Genomic DNA, 21,090 nt, shown 5'->3' on the forward strand with positions numbered 1-21,090 from the left:
TTCCACGAGCACTAAGTGTGTTGGGGTGGGACACTACGAATGTAGTGTGTGGACATACAAGGTGAGAATGTGGGTCTCGCTGGTGGCGTGCGCGAGATAGTCCGTGCAGTCGCGCTATCCTCTCTGCCCTGGGTGGTTCAGATGGATAGAGCGTCTGCCATGTAAGCAGGAGATCCCGGGTTCGAGACCCGGTCAGGGCACACATTTTCACCTGTCCTCGTTGATATACAGGGTGGTCCATTGATAGTGACCGGGCCAAATATCTCACGAAATAAGCATCAAACGAAAAAACTACAAAGAACGAAACTCGTCTAGCTTGAAGGGGGAAACCAGATGGCGCTATGGTTGGCCCGCTAGATGGCGCTGCCATAGGTCAAACGGATATCAACTGTTTTTTTTTTTAATAGGAACCCCCATTTTTAATTACATATTCGTGAGTACGTAAAGAAATATGAATGTAAGTTGGTCCTTGGTATGACAAGCGAACAGGTGTGTCACACACTGAAATCTACCGTGATTTCAGGGCTCTGGTAAAGAGTAAATTGCGATCCGTCTGCCTGATCACTAGACCATGAGATTTTGCGTTTCTTTTGTGGCCGCGATCGATTCACAGGTGCTACCTTACGCCTCGCCTCCGCCGCACACATCTCGCCAGCTGCAAGTTACAGCGCTGCATGAAGCAAACAGGGTAATGTACTGCTGCTCCGGCCTTGACAGGGCGTACAAATCCCAATCGCCACCTGCTCTCAGCTGTACCTATATAGACTTCTGTAGATTGTCGATCAAAGTCTAAAAAATGGTTCAAATGGCTCTGAGCACTATGGGACTTAACATCTATGGTCATCAGTCCCCTAGAACTTAGAACTACTTAAACCTAACTAACCTAAGGACAGCACACAACACCCAGCCATCACGAGGCAGAGAAAATCCCTGATCCCGCCGGGAATCGAACCCGGGAACCCGGGCGTGGGAAGCGAGAACGCTACCACACGACCACGAGATGCGGGCCGATCAAAGTCTGCTCAGCGTCAAATCAATTGCGTTATCCACATTTATTGGGCCAGAGTACGTGACTCACTTCTGCCACCCAGCATCCTTGCCCATTGTAGTCTTAAACCACCTGTTAGTTGTTCACGATGTCCTATCATAATGTGTTTAGCATAAATTATGTCTGTCTTTGTTTCTGGGGAAATAAATGTTGTCAGTAAACTAGATTTTGCGTACATTCTCAATTTTTTCATCCTGTCCAAAACAGGTTAACTTTAACAGTTGCAGACGTTCCTTTTTCAATATTGAAATTGATCTAAATTTCCTTTTTCAAGACCCTTTGGGAGCCAAAGTGGCGATTTGTTCTTAAGGTTTTGGCAGAGTAATTCTTTTAATTAGTACAAGACCAAATTGCTTTAAATAAGAAATGTCTTACCTTATTATCTTGCCATTTGTATTTATTACGGATTTCTTGTGTGTGGCTTGGGTCCTTTGATCGGTGACTTAAACAGATTATTTATTTAAAAAAAAGAGTCCTGTTGCTCATTCTTTGACATGGTTAATATTGTATTTCGTTTATTAGTGTAATGTGTTCTGGAAATAAATGTAAACCTTCAAAGGAAAAATGATTGCCGTGGGTCCACCCTTCCATGTATCCCTTTTCTTCCCCATCTTATGTTAAGAGGATTTTAAATAATATTGTACTTCAGTTAAAACTTCCGGGCTGATAGGCCCTGAAAGACCCCCTGACGTTTCTATTCCGATGGCAGGAGATATCTTCGGAGGTAAAACGGCAACGGAGAGGAAGTAGTTTTATGTATTGACCATTGCCCATCAACCCGGATGTTTTAACTGCAACAGATACCGGCCATGAAATCCTACACTGTGTGAATAATATTGTAGTTAGAAACGAGAGGAATAACCTGACGTGTCCTGTGACTGTGATGTCAAACAACGCACTCGCTCTCGGCAGTACAGACGGGAACAGGCTGGCCAAGAGATGCAAAAACACTGAAACTGATCACTAGATCGTGGCAGCCTGACGCTTGAGATAGTATTTCCAAAGTGGCCAGGCACGGGTTTATCACGAGTCTTCGTTTCAGTGGAGTACCGTCAGTAGTTTTAATTCCAGTAAATCCCCATCGCCCAATTCAACTACTGTGGGCAAAAAAAAGTGTTGATGGGAGAGGTAACCGTAGTCAAATAGGGACTGTAACAATAGATAGACGGGCTACAGTGCAGCTGATTATGTATCAGTTCAATGCCGGGTACATGTTGATTCACGCTTGAGGTAGATTACAATTACGTGCAAAACCATATGCGTCGAAAATATTCGCTTCCAGCAGAGTGATTACCGTATTCTGAATGCTTACACGAGATGAAAGACGCCCAGTACATATAGGTATTCATCTCTTTTCTGTGAACGATACAGGAATGTAGTGTTATAATGTGCATCCGTTTGTGGATGTACGCATCTCGCAGACTATATGTACCTTCAACAAGAAACAGCCCGTCCCCAGCCCGACCCTGTCGCTACCGAGTTATGTCAAAATGGTTTGAAGAAAAATCCTTAGAGGCCAGAATGTTTATATGGTAGATAACCAGGCTTTCAACTGACTACAAATATCAGGGACGCCATCGAGTGAGATCGTAGGATTTTTAATATTATCAGAATAATAAAACATAGTTAACAGCGTCCCCAACTAATGACTGATAATATCCGAAATGGGAATCAGTAAATATTCACCAAACTGCTAGAAAAAGTACGAGACGAGATTTTAAAAAAATGCATAGCTCTTTGCATCTAAAAGGGAAAATAACTAATGCCTGGCTAAGTAAGTAGTACGATATGAATACGGCATGGTGGGAGGTTTGGATTGTGAAATGGCACCTCCCTTGGCGTGCAAGTACCTTGAAAGCTAAGACCTTCTTAAAATCTAGTAAATTGCGGACAGTGACCATAATGACAAATGGTTCAAATGGCTCCGAGCACTATGGGACTTAACATCTGAAGTCATCAGTCCCCTAGAACTTAGAACTACTTAAACCTAACTAACCTGAGGACATCACACACATCCATGCCCGAGACAGGATTCGAACCTGCGACCGTAGCGATCGCGCGGTTCCAGACTGAAGCGCCTAGAACCGCTCGGCCACAGCCATATTGACAAGATAAATTAAAAATCACATACTGTTAATCACTAAAACCGTGAAAAGCTACAGTCATCCCACAACTCAGTGTTTTGAATTGACTACTTACCAAATTAGATGCGAGTGTCATGATTCACTTTCAGATGCGTTCATAAGAAATTCTGAAAATATTACAAGAGTCGCTCTTCTCTGTTCACATTTTCGTCCACCACTGGAACAAGCTACTTAGGACCTAACGCTTCAGCACTGACTTTTTGTGCACTTATGTGAAAACTGTGCACGAGCTGAAACTTTGGCATATTTGAAAACAGCTCAAAAGCTGAAACTTTGCCATCATCCAGTGAATGTATGGTTACCCTAAATCATTTGAGGACAGTCTTGGAATTTCGTACGGCAATGTCATAATGATATTCCTGTTCCATCCTTATCGCAGTTAGTTACTACTTCATATGAAATGAGTTTTTCGTCGCCAAAATGTTAAACTATAGCATTCATTTTAGTGTATGCGATCCAAACTGCGTGTAATCATTCCGGAGCCAACTAATCCGCCGCTCAAAGAAACGTACGAATGTGTTGAGATGATCATCTCGAAACATCCACACATGTTATGTACAGAAATTATGATCAGAAGCGGTTACTGTGAATGAGCGAGTGCTGTTTCGCTTTACTGATTTCGATTCATAGCTTCTTTAGCCTGGCAAGTATCGTGATCATTGGAAGTATCAGTGTTAGTAGGATAAGGGAGCAGACTTCAGCAACAGCACTAGCTACGTGGATGTTGAGGTTGTTCTTAACAGTCGTGTCTACAGCCGGCTAGCGGATCCAATAAACAAAGTTGGTAGCTTTTCTTCGCTGGGCCAGACCATAGCTCATTGTCTGCAGAGTCGTGTCTCGAATTGATGGAAACTTCTCGTTTCAAAAAGAGTGACTCCATTAATTCTTATGTTCCGATTTATACGGTCTTGGTTGTGAAGCTCTTATATTGCGTTATTGAGTGTAGCCTTTTAGTAATTCAGGACACGTCATAGACGACATTGGCTCGTGCATCACAAAAAAGTAATTATTAGGTTGGCTCAGAGCATCAAAAATAGAAAAGAATGGAATGGCACCTTTAGCAGTGCTTCCTAACGACTTTCCTTGGAATATAGTTCAGGAGTCGAACCTTGTGGCACTTGAGCGCTGCAGACGTAAAAAAATTCAGGACTACAAGAATCTCATCTACATTGATAGCTCGTATGAGCCAAGTAATAAAACTCCAGGCTAGTGGTGGATCTCAGAGAAGTATTTCAAACAGAAAATCGATCTCCTCTTGAAACTCGTACAGTCCACCCGTCTCCACACCGCCCATTTTGATATTTTACTTGTGACTACTACACAAAAGGACACAAAAACATTTTAAATCTTTTGTCACCATACCTAATCGCAGTAATTCTGGGAGATGTTGATACATGTCTTCATATATGTGGTATAGCTCATTGTCATTGGAGCATTATTTTAAACTATTTAGATTAATAGAAGTCGCTACGTGTTTCGAGCCTCAGCTCGCAAAATTTAGGTTAAAATCAATGTAATAATTTAATATATAAGTTTATGTTAAGCCTAGTATATAAATACAACATTCATTCGAATGAGCAACTGCTGACGAGCTGAGGCCCCAAGGGTGTAGCAACATGTATTAATCTGCATTGTTTAAGAACAAAGCTTCAGTAGTGACTGGTACCAGAGCGAATAAAACTTAATAAATTTTTGTCGTCCAGTCACGGACCCTCAATCACGTAACATAATAATAAATTCTCTCGCACAACTTTTCTTCCAATTACAAATTCATCTTAATTAGTTAGATTCACTGAGTTCCCATATTCAACGAATTCATGTGACAGTAATTGCATCCAGCACCAGTTAATGGTCTTCATACTTTCTTTCAAATACTGAGATGGATAATTCAGTGAGTTACATAAAACACCACATCTCTGATTACTAAAACTTCGTAATTTTACAGTATTCGGGGATGAAGCAAATGAGATACCTGTAGGTGATTACAATACTATGTAGATGCGTAATCTAACAACACGTACTAACTAAAATACATGTTATATTTTCGGGTGGATGGCAATGTCTACCAAAAACCTTGCCAAACACAATACTTTTGTTGGTAAGAGCTCTGACGGCGAATTCTATTGCTAATAGACACGAAGTAAGGTTAAACCATTAGAGCTCAAAACTGTCAACTGAACTGGTATTATTTCCCAAAACAACATTTTTTTTTACTTCAACAGAAGGAAGTACTCCTATATTGACCAATGATTTTGTTAAGCATAACACGGATAATAAAACTGCATATAATAGTATTTTCTATACTCTAACATCGGACTTGTTCGGAACTACATACAACACCCTTCTGTTGTACTTTGATCATACCACAAAACTCTTGAAACTTTCTTTGTCTTTTAAGCCGGTTGTGTGATAGAAGATAAATCAAAGAATTTATTTTTGTTATTCTGGGCACAAATTTTAACAGCGTGATTCACGCTTAGCCCTAAACAAACCATCAGCGAGAAACTTGAGAGAATGTAAATAGAATAGATGGTTATCTGGGAATTTACCACAGACACGAGAGAAACAATGTGCTCAAACAGCGTTGATAACCTGATCGTGTTTGCACGATACTCCCATATTCAGGCTCGACTGTTCGCTTAGCAAAGTTTCAGCGTCGGGAAGCGCTAGTCACTTACCGAGTCGGAGAGAGTGCGCCAGGGCCGCCAACATAAGCAGCAGGCTGCCGGCGACTATCGGCGCCATCTACAGTCACGTCACGTCATCTGAAACAAATTACATTAATCGGGTGAGTACCCTGAGATTTTTCCTTTACCCATCACAGTAAAATGGTGTCTGATTTTTAAATTAACTCTATAAAAAATAAAATTCACGAAGATACAAAGTGAAGGATTATGGAGACGATGTACTCCGTTGCTGGAGAGACTATCTGCTTGTTTTTATTTATAATGATGGTATTACTAAAAGACAGACAAAGGAGTTATATCATTTCGTAGTGTGAATAGTTCTTGGAGCGTCTCTCTGCTGTACATAAATCAGTCATGTTGAGGCAAGATGAGACAGCATTATCTAAGAGCAATATTGTTTGTAAACTACTCTGAATTCATAGTCATCGAACATTGAAGGAGCCTGTTCCAGATAAGAGCAATCTAATGTCTCATGAGTAACAGCAGAATTCACTGACGGCGCAGAAAAAGAAAAGAAAAAAGAAAAAAAAACCGGCCCCGATGGTCTCTGCATATGTGGGTTGAAATAGGGACGCGAAGACTTAGAGCATTCTGAATGAAGAACGAAAAGCTAGAAAAAAAAGTAACATTAGTTCGTCTTTTTCACCATTTTCTAAAACGTTATGGAAAATGTGCAATGAAAATTATTCCCCAAACGTATGATTTCAATTACGATATATTTGGTGTTGACACCAAGAGACTGTGTAGGCATTTTTTGCTCGTAACCAACGCACACATCTTTTAACGAGTTAAACTTACCAGTGGTCATGATTCCCTACAACATAAACATTATTACCTAACAATTTCCAGATACCTGTTCGCCAACACTCTCAGCCACAGCTACTGGTACATGTTTACAGTACCATTCAAACAACTCGGTCCCTAATAGTGAAGTTAGCTAACGCTATATTTATAATGCACGTTTTGTTAAATAAACAGTAATTTCTCACAAAACTAGTTACAATAGTATCAGCCTCACTTTTCATGGAATTAAATGCTGAACAGTTAAACACTAGAGACGGTCATTAAACTACTTTCTCGTATTGGTAGAGTGACCGACACCGGCATATATACTCAAGTCACAGATTCTGCGATAATGAATGTCCCAATAGACATTTCAGCTGAAGAGGAGTGGACATATCTAAAAATGACAGTCACATAAGATGGACAAACATATGTACAAGGAAGGTAACTGCGAAGAAAATTTTGGTAACAGCAAAAAATAAATTGATCAACGAACGAATGAAGTAGAAAATGTTCAAGAAATTCAGGAATACAGAAATATAAGTCAGGCAAGCCACGGTGCATGTAAACCATGAAGCCATGGCTAAATGGCTGCAGAAAAATGTGAAGGTATCGAAATAGGAATGGTCTTCGGCAGGACTCATTCAGCGTATAGGAAAGTAAAAACAATCATCGGTGAAGTAAGGTCGGAAACATTAAGAGTGCAACGGATTTCACTGTTAAGCACTGAGGACAGATCAGATAGGTGGAAACAGTACATTGAAGGCCTTTACATGGGGGAGGACTTGCCTGACGACGTGATTGAGGAACAAATGCAGGTTGATATGGAAGATGTAGGAGATCAACTATTAAGAGTCAGAGTTTAATAGAGTTGTGAACGACTTACGATCGAATAATGCGGGAGAGATAGTTTTGAGTCATCAGTCTTCTGACTGGTTAGATGAGGCTCCTGTGCCCACCTTTTCATTTCAGAATAGCAAGTGCATCCCACGTCCTCAATTATTTGCTGAATCTATCCGAATCTCTGTCCTTCTCGACAGTTTTTCCTCTCTACAGCTCCCTCTAGTACCATGGAAGTCATTTCCTGATGTCTCAGCAAATGTCCTATCATCATGTCCCTTCTTCTTGTCAGTGTTTTCCATGTATTCCTCTAGTTGACGATCCTGCAGAGAACTCCCACATTTCTTACCTTATCAGTCCACCTAACTTGCAACCTTCTGATGTCGCACCACATCTCATATGCTTCTGTTCTCTTCTGTTCCGGTTTCCCCACAGTCCATGTCTCACCACCATACAACTGTGTACTCCAAACGTACATTCTTAGAAATTTCTTCCTCAAGATCTGTGTTTGACATTAGTAGACTTCTCTTGCCCAGGAATGCCCTTTTTGCTGGTTCTAGTCTGCTTTTTATGTCCTCCTTCTTCGTCCGTCATGGGTTATTTTGCTGTCTAGGTTGCCAGAAATCCTTATCTTCATCTACTTCTTCATCATCAATCATGATAAGTTTCTCGCTATTCTCATTTCTGCTACTTCTAATTACTTTCGTCTTTCTTCGATTTACTCTCAGTCCATTTCTGTATTCATTAGACTGCTCATTCCGCTCAACAGATCTCCTGTTATTTTTCTTCACTTTCACTGAGGACAGCAATGTCACCAGCGAATCTTAACATTGATATCTTTTCATCTTGAATTTTAATCTCGCTCTTGAACTTTTCTTTCATTTCCGACATTGGTTCTTTGACGTATAGACTGAGCAGCAGGGGCGAAAGATTACAGCCCTGTCATATATCCCTTTTCAACTCATACACTTTGTTCTTGGATTTCAAATCTTATTCTTCTCTGTTGGTTCTTGTACATATAGTACAAGCCTTTCCCTAGGGCTTATCCCACTTTTTTCGGAATTTCTAACCTCTTGAACCATTTTTTTAGTCGAACGCTTTTTCAGGTCGATTTTGGTATAGTCCTACTTGTATTATCAGCCGCAATGTCATATCTGCCTCAACAGATCCTCTATGTTCTTTTCCATTCCATTGTCTATTATTCTTGTCAGCAACGTGGACGCATGAGCTGTAAGTCCGAAGATAGCAAAGGCAAACACGTGCGAGAACTATCGCAGAATCAGCTTAACAGCTCATGCATCCAAATTACTGACAAGAATAATATACCGAAGAATGAAAATAATATTGAGGATCTGTTAGACGACGATAAATTTGGCTTTCGGATAGGTATGGGCACCAGAGCGACAATTCTGACGTTTCGATCGGTAAGGCAAGCAGAACTGAAGAAAAATTAAGAAACGTCGTCTTGTAAGATGATGCAATATGTTTTAAATTCTGATAAAAAACATGGTTAAGCATTAGGGAAACACAGATAATATACAATTTGGTTCAAAAATGGTTCAAATGGCTCTGAGCACTATGGGACTCAACATCTTAGGTCATAAGTCCCCTAGAACTTAGAACTACTTAAACCTAACTAACCTAAGGACATCACACAGACCCATGCCCGAGGCAGGATTCGAACCTGCGACCGTAGCAGTCCCGCGGTTCCGGACCGCAGCGCCAGAATATACAATTTGTACACGAACCAAGAGATAACAGCAAGAATGAAAGAGCAAGAGTGAAGTTCTCGGATTAAAAAGGGTGTATGACAGGATGTAGTCTTTCACCCCCGCTGTTAAATCTACACACGGAAGAAGCAACGACAGAAGCAAAAGAACTGTTCAAGAGTGGGATTAAAATTCAGAGCGAAAACGTGTCGATGATACGACTGACTGATGACATTCCTCAGGAAGAATTTTAGGGCGTCTAACGACAAGAGAATATCGATTGGGAGTAAACCAGAGAAAGACGAGTAGTAGTAGTAGTAGTAGTAGTAGTAGTAGTAGCAGCAATGAGATTAACTATAAACTTAAAAACAAAATTGGTGAGCACGAAGTTGACGAAATTAAGGTATCCGCTACTCTGTATGGCAATCAAGACATTTTGCCGAAGGAAGGCATTCCTGCGCGAGAGATGTCTACTAGTGTCAAACATCGGCCATAATCTGTGAAAGAAATTCCTGAGCATGTACGCTTAGAGCACAGCACTGTATGATGGTGAATCATGGGCTCAATAAAAACCAGAAAAAGAGGAGAATCGAAGCGTTCTAGATGTGAGATGTTGTGCCATAGAATGACGAAAATCTGGAGGACTGGTAAGATACGTAATGAGGAGGTTTTCCGCAGATTGGGAGAAGACGAGAACATTATACGGAAAACACCGACGAGGAGAACAGACAGGATGGTAGACATTTGTTAAGGCATCAGGTAATAACCTCCATGGTAGTAGAGGAAGCTGTAGAGGGTACAAACTGCAGAGGAAGGCAGAGATTCGGATACATCCAATAAATAATTGAGGACGTAGGGTAAAAGATAAAAAGACTGGCACAAGAGAGGAATTCCTGGAGGGCATCGATCCCCTCAGAGAACAGTTGAATTTATAAAAATTTACAATTCTGCCCATTAAAATTGTAACGCTAGGAAGGATAGCATACCAGTTTTACGTGAAGTGAGTATATAATATGCTAGAAAGAATTCATTGATTATATTTGTAGGGGGGGGGGTATATAGAGTACGAAATATGGTACACACCCCTGACCTTTCAGACAGCAGCTGTGTTTCTAACCAGGCTAGGTATTAAGTTCTGAGCACTATGGGACTTAACATCTATGGTCATCAGTCCTAGGTATTAAGTCAAAAGACCTTGGCTGACAGATACGGGTACGTCAGTCCATGTTGCTTCGTCTCTATGCCACAGTTCGTCAATGGTAATGGCTGGCAAGTGGTGAAGAACCAGTCTCAACAATCCAAAAGCACATATTTTCAACGGGTGAGATGTGGACAACGTGATGGATAGGACAACTCCTCTGTATCGAGACAGCCAACAGAGCATGGTCAGCATGCGGTCCTACTGTATGTTGTTGAAAGGTAACATCACAGAGAGCTGGAAGACAAGGATTTGTAACGGCTGCTGTCCACATTACAGGCTGTGGGAACCAGAAATGACGCATTATATATTGGATGGCACTATCCTGTGCTGGAGAAATCGGCCGTGGCAGAGCACGCACTGAATGAGACCGACCACGCAATAAAATTCTCCGACACGGAAGTTTTGGCTGTAGAGAAGCACTATCACACCCGCTTGTTCAGAGAAGCTGTAGAAATACAAAAACACGCGAACAGTTTCAACAAGAAAGAGGAACGCCTTAAGATAAACGGATCCTGGCTTCCCGTACTGCAGCAAACGATTGTCGCAGGTAGCAAGAGGAGAACCGCACCGGAAATGACGGAGGAGAAGCCCTCGACGTTGGCGCGCGAGGTACATATAGTCTGCGGCCGCGAGCTCAGCTCCAGTTCACCACTGGCAATGGAGGGTGAAGCTTTGACAATGCCAGCCACTCGTGCTGGTGAAACGTCAGTAAAATCATAGATGAACATCGGCCGAAGAACCCGAGACAGAAGCCAATAGGCAGTTTGGCATACTATATATGCGTGAAAATATAAGTACCATAAATAACATGTGCTGGACAAATATTATAAAAAAGTTAAAATGTACAGTACCATAAATAACATGTGCTGGATAAAAATTGTAAAAAGTTAAAATGTACAACATATGAAAATAGTTTAAAAACTGGAGTAAATCATCAAAAAAGTTGACTGTAAAAGTTAGCTGTAAATGAAGGAAAAAATAGTTTATTGTATTTTCTCTCTTTCACACTTCATATACGCTTGCGAATGTGTGAGTGCATGTGCAAACAGTTTTTAATTTTCACCTGCCACTAGCTGTTGAAGTCATACTACTTTTAAGTGAGTTTCACTCGGTTCATTTTAGTGCAAGAGTTTTGGATGAACATTTTAGGGCAATCTCCTTCATTGTATTATTCCATCTGCTTGAGGGTGAAAATGTTTAGAGCAACCCAGCTCAACCTACAAATTAATTCTTCTTTGTGGGTGACATTCCACAAGTAATAGTAATAGTATTAGTGTAGAGAAACTGTACCTCTGCAATAGCTGTAATCAGTACTGCAATGTAAAGGAAGAAATTTTTTCAGCCAGTACTATGAACTGTAAAATCAAGAACTGCGAATAAACAAAATTCAAACAGTAACTAGAACTACCAATTTAAAAGCAATATTACTTCGTGTATTGTAAAAACAACAATATTTGTGAATCTAAAGCTGTAGTACTACTGCAAATATTAATGCCTTAATAAAGAAAATGTTATTCGTTACCATATGTCTTTGTTGTTATTTCACAAATCCCTACCCTTACAAAAGGATATAAAGGCTGTGCAAGATACACAAGGAATTAGTTTGAAGCGTGAGAGAGGTAACGTTTAAGTTGGAGAACAACAAAGTATATGTAATGATTGCATTGGATTTTGCCTATCGTGCCACGTGTATAGGCTGTTGGTAACAGGTGGTGCGTAATCATGTCTGCTTGCAAAGACATATAGCAAACATGTCCGAAATTACATCACCTGTGCTTGAAGAAAACTACAGGTGTAGGATCTGGGCACATCTACATAATATCTAAGTAGGAGCTAGGTAGCGAGAAAGAAAAACACAGAATGTGACGTAAAACGTTCATTTATTTCCATTAATCCAACTTAAAAGTAATATTACATATTCATAATCAGAAACAACACTATTTTCACAAATCTTCTAGTTGTTGAGCTGATGGATAGCAGGGCACCTGTAGATTCCCAGGTACTGAATAGATGAAAACTTGAAGATCTGGTGCATCCTTTGACGTAGATGGTGGTATCAGGACGATCGAATATTCGAAGTGACGTCATCATACCTCTATAAGGTATACCAGGGTCGTTACAGTGGAACCCCTGAAATAAACGTGTTAATCAGTTTGCACTCCTACGTGTTTTAACACAATTCACATCCTTGAAAGGTCTGGGTGATGCAGTTCTTGCTGAGAATGTCTACATTATGCCAGCATCTCCTGTATGTGCTATGAAAGCATCTTAAAAATGAATTTCTATACTTGTCATTGTAGAAACCTTGAATGTCATTCATTTATGCAGCACACTGCACAACACCAGTACGGAGATAACTCTGCAACGTCCCTAGACACAGCTTTAACACTAGGCAGCCATCTGTTCTATCTTCGCAACACAAAGGATAACGCCATCTGTAGACTGAACAAGTTTGTAACGCTGGAGCACTGCAGACAAATGCATGTCAACCAATTTCATCATCGTACACTATTGTAGTGGACAGAGTTAGAGCGGCACAGTAAATGTCCAGAAGAGGATGGGTCGGATGATACTGGGCATTCAGCTGCTGCTTGATTAGGCTTTTGACCGACACATTCCATCCCATTCCACCTCCATAAACCGCATTTTACCACTTTTAGCTGCATTCTTGATCTCTATCGCAACAAGCCAATCTCTGTCCGTGGATGCTTCTATATCAATATGTAAATGCTTCGAACCACTAGCGGTTAAATTATACATTGAAGTGAAAACTAGTTGTGCACAGGGTTTAACTGGTATCTTCTCATCCTCTATATCCTCATTTTGTCCGACAGTATCACTGAAAATTCTGCAATGTCGCATCTGACGAGGTCCAGTACTGACCTGTGTAACACTAATTAGGACCCCCAGTGCACTTCTGTGAGTAAGGGGTTGGTTGGGTGTCTTCAGTCAACAGTAACAGCTCATTGTCCTGCTCCAACAAGCTGACAAGGTGTGTGTCAGGAACCCAAGGTGCTGCTGCTGCGGATCCCAAAGGGCTGGGACACGTCGCTGCTGCAGACCCCAACAGGCTGGAGGACGTTGCATCCACTGATGAGCAAGGAAGAAAAACCATTTCAAGAGATAATACCAGCAAAAAGACTTCATCTTCCTCACATAACAGTAAACACAGACATTAAGAAGGGGAAACTTACCATTTCGTGGCTACTTCCTGTTCCCCTGCTGCTGTGGCTGGGCACAACTGAACGATCTCAGTTAGTGCTTCATGCTGATTGACAGACTGCAACTGAGGCTGCAGAGCTGTTGGGCCCTCCTTATATCCTGATGTCATTGGATGCTGGGTTCTTATCGGCTACTACCAATTTCGTGTACCCTGGTAGTATAATTGTGTTGAGGGGTGCATTTGGTCTTTCCATTCAGAAGGACTGGGATTTGAGTTCTAGGGAGGGCACTGCCATTTTGGATTTCACACCAATTCCCAGGTGGGAGGTCAGTTGGGGAGCCATTTCTGAAATATTTGCCATTTTTAAATTCTCGTCAAAATTCGAAATGCCCACCAATAGGGTCAATGGGGAACGGAGAAGGGTGGGGAAGGGGAGGGGTTGGGGAAGGGATGGGGGTGGGGACCCATGTGGTGGTTGGGAAAACATGTGACATCTGGGGGTGGCGGTGGGTGTGGTGGTAATTATTTGGTCAATTTAATTAATTTGCATATCAATTTGACATCAAAATTGGGGTCATGCCGCCCTTACCCTACTACTAACAATGTATTGATAGCTTACTGGCTTATGATTCGAATACTACAACAGAATCTGAACTTGTAAAAACAATAAACAAGGCTCAAGGTCAGCGCCAAGGGAAGAGGAGATCGACAGAAGGAGGGGAAGGGGCAAAGGACAGAGGGACAGAGAGAGGGGGGAGAGACAGGAAAGAGGAGATTGAGAAAAAGAGGGAGGAAAATAAGGACAGAGAGATGGGGGATGAGGTGATGGACAGAGGGAGGGGAGAGGTGGGGGTACAGGAGGTGATGGACAAAGAGAAGGCGAGGACGGAATGGACAGAGACAGGGGAGAGGAGGAGATTTCGACGTACAACCAATTCCCTTGCATATTTGAAACGTGTGCATCCTCTTTTCTTTCTTTTCCCTTTAACCAGACTGAGCCGCAGCAACGCGTCGCCGGGAATAGCAAACTAATAATAAAATCCGTACACATGCGGCCCGAGATGCTACCCCATAATGTCAGTATTGCCTTCAGAACAAAAACGTTTGAGGACCACTGCTCTATAATATCACGTATGCAAAAGTGAAATAGATATGTTAATTGATACATATGTTATTGACAGTACCAAATGGCTCTGAGCACTATGGGACTTAACATCTGTGGTCATCAGTCCCCTAGAACTTAGAACTACTTAAACCTAACAAACCTATGGACATCACACACATCCATGCCCGAGGCAGGATTCGAACCTGCGACCGTAGCAGTCGCGCGGTTCCGGACTGAAGCGCCTAGAACCGCTCGACCACCGCGGCCGGCTGACAGTACCAAACTTGGTTCATTTTAGTATAGGAAAACGTTTGCTGGCACGACGTCTGGCGCCAGTGAAAATCTCGGCCGTGTAGTATTTACGTTCGAGCTTATCTTCACTATTGTCTCGACAGATGTCAGTGATTCTTACACAGTGCGCCCGTCGAAAGGCAATAAAACAATTCTTGTTATCACAGAGGAAAGAATTCAGTGTCTAGTTCACTGACCATACAAGTGGAAACATTTATCTACTGAAGCTGATGAAATGCTGCGTGAACATGGATGGAGATAGTACTGAAGAACGATATGCAACCGGGACCGTTAGGTGCACTGATGAATCTAAACATTCCGCCTACCTGCTTAATAGCGTGTTGATAGACCTTACAGGGGCGTTTCTTCATGGTATGTATTCAATAAGTCAACTGTAGGTACCTGGATGTATTTGGTCCCAGATGTCCAGGTCACTCAATATCCCTCAAATTACGGGCTGGTGATTTATGGACGCTAAACTGGCGTCCAACAGAGATGCAGTTGTATGCCACTGGGTTCATATCAGGTGAATTTGCTAGCCAGGAAATCAACGTCAGTTATCTTACATCCTCCTTAAATTAATGTAACACAATTCTGACCTTCTGACATGGAAAATTATTCTGCTGGAAGTTGCCACTGCCTTCAGAGAAGACATAAAGCATGATGGATGCACGTGGTCCGTAATACTGTTCACTTAGGCAAAAATAGTCATGGTGGCTTCGATTACTACTGGAAATGCCGTGGAAGGCCAGATGAATGTCCGCCTCAACTTAATATTGCCCACACTAGCGGTGCGATGCATGTTTCGAGCAACTGTTCGTTTCGATGAGGACGTAGTCGGATACGACCGTCGACTTGGTGTAGCTGCAAACGTGATTCATCAGACAGGTGACGTTCCCATTGATCTACTTTCGACGGTTCCATGCCCACTGTAGTCGTAACTGACGATGTGGCTAGGTCAACATGAGAACAACTAAGGCTCATCTACTGCGGATCTCCGTGTTCAACAGAGTGTGCTGCTCTGAAATACTTGTGCCTGCACCAGCGTTATTCTCTGTCGTCAGATCTGCCGATCCTATTTTCCAGATCCCCCGATCTCAATGTTCTGTGAAGAGGAGTGGACGTCCAAAGCACCCTGCCACCTACTCGTGACAATACCATCCATCACCAAGTTTCCATAGATGCTCACGACACAGGCGTCGTCCCCAAATAAAAAAACCAGTTCTCATGCTTTGTTTGCACTCCTTGCAGTAGATGTATGGTCGCCAAAGTCAACCAGTCGTGTCACACAGTGCAAGAGCAGTATCGTCCACTGACGCCATACGAAGCGACCATGCGTGACGAGATGAGCCTCTGAAATCGATATGCGTGGGAATCGGCTTTTGGCGGCGATGTGACACGCGTTACGTCGCCACAGCTGTTCACAGAAGCGACCCAATTAACTGCTGCTTGTGCTCACATCTGCTTCTGATCACTGCGGGCCCACTACCGAACGCTATTTATCTCGGGAATAGTCCCGCACGATTGTCTCTGTTTTGGAGTTGCTATGAGTGAATGTATACTTGAGGTCAAAACCACTCTGCGTTTCAAAAAGATTCATCCGCTTTCACAAGGCTATAATTTATATTTGAAGGAAGACAGAAACTTGGGATAAGTTTTAATTTAGCATAGAACTACAATTTTTTCTAATTTTGAAAGAACGCTCTAGTTTTAGAAGAATATATCTATTACATACACATACATACAACCTCCGGACATTTTAAAAAAATTACGTTTAGGATCGAAGTTTTCATTTATTTACCTTCCACAATTTTTAGTTAGTTAGTTCCCCCGCCCCTCCCACCATGAACCATGGACTTTGCCGTTGGTGGGGAGGCTTGCGTGCCTCAGCGATACAGATAGCCGTACCGTAGGTGCAACCACAACGGAGGGGTATCTGTTGAGAGGCCAGACAAACGTGTGGTTCCTGAAGAGGGGCAGCAGCCTTTTCAGTAGTTGCAGGGGAAACACTTTAGATGATTGACTGATCTGGCCTTGTAACACTAACCAAAACGGCCTTGCTGTTGTGGTACTGCGAACGGCTGAAAGCAAGGGGAAACTACAGCCGTAATTTTTCCCGAGGGCAAGCAGCTTTACTGTATGGTTAAATGATGATGGCGTCCTCTTGAGTAAAATATTCCGGAGGTAAAATAGTCCCCCATTCGGATCTCCGGGCGAGGACTACTCAGGAGGACATCGTTATCAGGAGAAAGAAAACTGGCGTTCTACGGATTGGAGTGTGGAATGTCAGATCCCTTAATCGAGCAGGTAGGTTAGAAAATTTAAAAAGGGAAATGGATAGCTTAAAGTTAGGTATAGTAGGAAGTTCGGTGGCAGAAGGAACAAGACTTCTGGTCAGGTGAATACAGGGTTATAAATACAAAATCAAATAGTAGTAATGCAGGAGTAGGTATAATAATGAATGAAAAAATAGGAGTGCGGGTAAGCTACTACAAACAGCATAGTGACCGCATTATTGTGGCCACGATAGACACGAAGCCCACGCCTACCACAGTAGTGCAAGTTTATATGCCAACTAGCTCCGCAGATGACGAAGAGATTGATGAAATGTATGATGAGATAAAAGAAGTTCTTCAGATAGTGAAGGGACACAAAAATTTAATAGTCATGGGTCACTGGAATTCGATAGTAGGAAAATGGAGAGAAGGAAACGTAGTAGGTAAATATGGATTGGGGGGAAGAAATGAAAGAGGAAGCCGCCTGGTAGAATTTTGCACAGAGCATAACTTAATCATAGTAATTTTACCAGCTGACAAGGGTAACGCCACTGTTCTTATGCCTGCTACATTTTATCTTGGCAAGATGATGGACCTACTACAGGATACAGCGTATCGTCGTCTCCAGAAAGATTCGACGGATGCCGTACAGCGGAAGACATCCGCTCTCCTTAAATCCAGCCAACTTCCCGACCATCTGAAGAAGAGTTTAAGAGAACGAGCACCAGTTCCTCCACGACTGTATGGCCTGCCAAAGATACATAAGGAGAATGTTCCGCTTCGCCCTATCGTCAGTAATATAGGTGCCCCAACATACCACCTAGCTAAACATCTGGCTTCTCTTCTGAGTCCCATGGTGGGGAAATGTGAACACCATATTCGAAACTCAGAAGATTTTATACGGCGTCTGAAGAACCTGCGTCTTGAATCTACCGACTTACTAGTGAGTTTCGATGTGGTTTCCTTGTTCACACGGATGCCTCTGATGGACTCATTACAACTCATAGGAGCTAAGCTGGAAGAGGACGTCTTACACCTTTTCAAAGACGTGCTTACCTCGACTTACTTTTTATTTAACGACCAGTATTTTGAGCAGACTGACGGTGTTGCTATGGGTAGCCCTCTGTCTCCCATAGTAGCAAATCTTTTTATGGAAGAATTCGAGGACAAAGCACTTCAGACGGCGGTTCTGAAACCCAAATGTTTTTGGAGATATGTAGATGATACGTTTGTGGTATGGCCGCATGGGACAGCAACGCTTCCTTCTTTCCTGGAACATCTGAACTCCCTCCATCCAAGCATCTGTTTTACCATGGAGGTAGAAAAAGGTGGTGAGCTCCCGTTTCTGGATGTTTTGGTTCGTAGAAAAGGAGACGGATCCTTGGGTCACAGTGTGTTCCGGAAGCCTACGCACACATACTTGTATTTACAAGCTACGAGCTGTCATCATCCCTCACAGCGCAGCGGTGTATTACGGACGCTAGTGCATAGGGCTAGAGCCATCTCAGATCAGGACAGCTTATCGGCAGAGCTTAGCCATCTCCGCTCTGTGTTTGCCCAGAACGGGTACTCCGAGAAGCAGGTCCGGAACGCATTTCGACCAGCACGCTCCAAACCTCAAGAACAACCTGAAGAAGCAGAGAACACCACGGGGTTGGTTATTCTACCGTATGTCGGTGGCATGTCTTTTAAGATGGGCAGAATTTTCAAGAAATACCGGATTAAATGTGTTTTCCGGCCGCCAGCAAAAGTGCAATCAATACTGGGCTCTGTTAAAGACAACCTCGGCCTGAGGAGACCAGGAATATACAAAATCCCGTGCCAATGTGGGAAATCTTATATTGGCCAGACGTGTCGTACGGTCAAAAACAGATGCGACGAACATAAACGTCACACGAGGTTGGGTCAGCCAGAGAAATCTGCGGTTGCTGAACACTGCCTTGACACGGGACAAGGCATGAATTATGAAGAAACCAAGATCTCTCCACATACTGGGACTCCATCATCAAAGAGGCGGTCGAAATACGTATAAACAGTGACCTAATAAACAGAGTCACGGGGTTTCACCTGAGCAAAGCCTGGGAGCCAGCCTTGGCGGCACTAAGGAATCGTCAGCCACAGATTAGCAACCGCACCGAGTCAACGCAGGTGGGAAGCCTTAGCGCAGATGCTTAAATCGCGCGCCAACACCTCGCGCGCGCGAACGGGGTCCGTCGCTCCCGGCCGCATTTCCCGCGCCGCGGCGCGCTTCCGCAGACGGCGACCCGTTTCTCCAGCAGAGGGCTCTGGTATTCGACGCTGTCTACGATTGGTCTTCGATGACGTTATGCCCCGCTGGCGCCTGCGCTGTTTTAGAAAGCCAACATATAAATTGGTGAGCTTCTCAGCGACGCGACAGTAGCACCTGAAGATGGCGGGCAGTTGTCTCGCTGAAATATTGTGCGGTTTCTACAATATTATCCGGCGTAATTCCTGGGAACCTATCAAGCAGTATGACATTATCCATTGGTATGCTATATCATCAATTGGTATGCTATATCAATCAATCAGTTTTAATCTGCCAGAAAGTTCCACTTGTATCGTTTCCACTATGAGTTTGCTACACCTCATTTCGCGTAACCAAAGTTATTTTATATGGATGCAGATAGCTTCATCTACTGGGTGAAGTACTGCGATCCATATGAAATAATTAGGTAGTGTCACGGTAATGAATATGAGTCATCGGGACATGCAGCTGATAATCCTGATGGTATTGTTCCTCATAACAAGAAGGTTATCGGCTTAATGAAAGATGAGACGGATTGATTGCCGACTGTGGAGTTTGTGGGTCTAAGATCCAACTTGTCTGCATATCTTACAATAGAGGGAGCCACCCAAGGCGGGCTAAGGGTGTGGGACGTGCGTCATCACATGTCCTCAAGGTTGAAGACTACTTGCAATGCCTGTACGGCGGAGTTCACGGTACTCCACCACGAGCTCCGCATTTGGTACAGCAAACTAGTATTCGATCGCAAGATTCCATGGTGCACGCTGTGCTGCAGTCCAAGGTCCGACTCGTGACGATAAAAGAGCCATTTGTGATGGTGGGATCGCAACCCACTCGTACTCACACTATTTACTTGAAGTGCGAGAGCGGGTGGGGGACTCCTATGGTGTGAATGAGAGAGATAGTCAGTGAGTGAGTCACTGGCTGAGTGAGACCTTGTACCTAATAGTACGGCTCTTTTATCATACCGTAGTTTAAATATTCTATGTGGGATGTATGGCATGCCTGCATGTATAAGTGCTTATGTGGGTCTGTGTGTATGCTTGTGAGTGTGTTTGAGAGTGGATGTCTGTGCAAATGTGTTTTACATTCGGATTGTCCTGTTTGAATGCTACAATTAAGTTAGCATTATCCCTCACCAGCTGTTTTGGGATTCTGGAACGTGTCTGACTCAGATAAAATACATCACAGGCATATGGTGACCGAAACAGAAATATGCCTGATTTGATCTTGGTTTTCTACAGCAACATCGTCAAATATGAACATTGCGATTGGCTTTACTTTTTCTGGTGGGAGGATATCCCTGCTCTCACTGAATGTCATGTGTCACACCATCAACACCCTGCATAATCTCCTGTAATAGTTGGTACTTGGGCTGAAACAGTGCTTTTGAAAATACATGCTCAAAGCGGACTCCATCCGGATGTGTTTGCAGCGACATGAGAACATTTGTCTTGCTGCAGTTGGATGGACCTACAATTATTGCACGTATGCGGGAAGGAGCGAGCTATTCTTCTTCTTCCGGTCTTCTCGTGCACTGTCACAGCTCCAGTCACTTACAAAGACTTGATGCTTCA

The 21,090-nt window shown here is 42.9% G+C and overlaps 1 protein-coding gene and 1 non-coding gene across 4 annotated transcripts in view; one reads left to right on the plus strand and one right to left on the minus strand.

Annotated features, from left to right (window-relative positions):
- Window positions 1–21,090, minus strand: part of LOC126088407 (discoidin domain-containing receptor 2-like) — an 883,025-nt gene that overhangs the window by 552,713 nt on the left and 309,222 nt on the right. For all 3 annotated transcript variants that reach the window (XM_049906568.1, XM_049906558.1, XM_049906550.1), the window contains exon 2: window positions 5,871–5,957. In XM_049906568.1, the coding sequence (XP_049762525.1) occupies window positions 5,871–5,937 (67 nt within the window). In that variant the 5' untranslated portion in view covers window positions 5,938–5,957. The remainder of the gene's footprint in view (window positions 1–5,870; window positions 5,958–21,090) is intronic.
- Window positions 126–200, plus strand: Trnat-ugu (transfer RNA threonine (anticodon UGU)). The gene has a single exon. It is a non-coding gene; the product is annotated as a tRNA-Thr (tRNA).

Source organism: Schistocerca cancellata, chromosome 1, assembly GCF_023864275.1.
Source record: "Schistocerca cancellata isolate TAMUIC-IGC-003103 chromosome 1, iqSchCanc2.1, whole genome shotgun sequence".
In the NCBI taxonomy this organism is placed as follows: domain Eukaryota; kingdom Metazoa; phylum Arthropoda; class Insecta; order Orthoptera; family Acrididae; genus Schistocerca; species Schistocerca cancellata.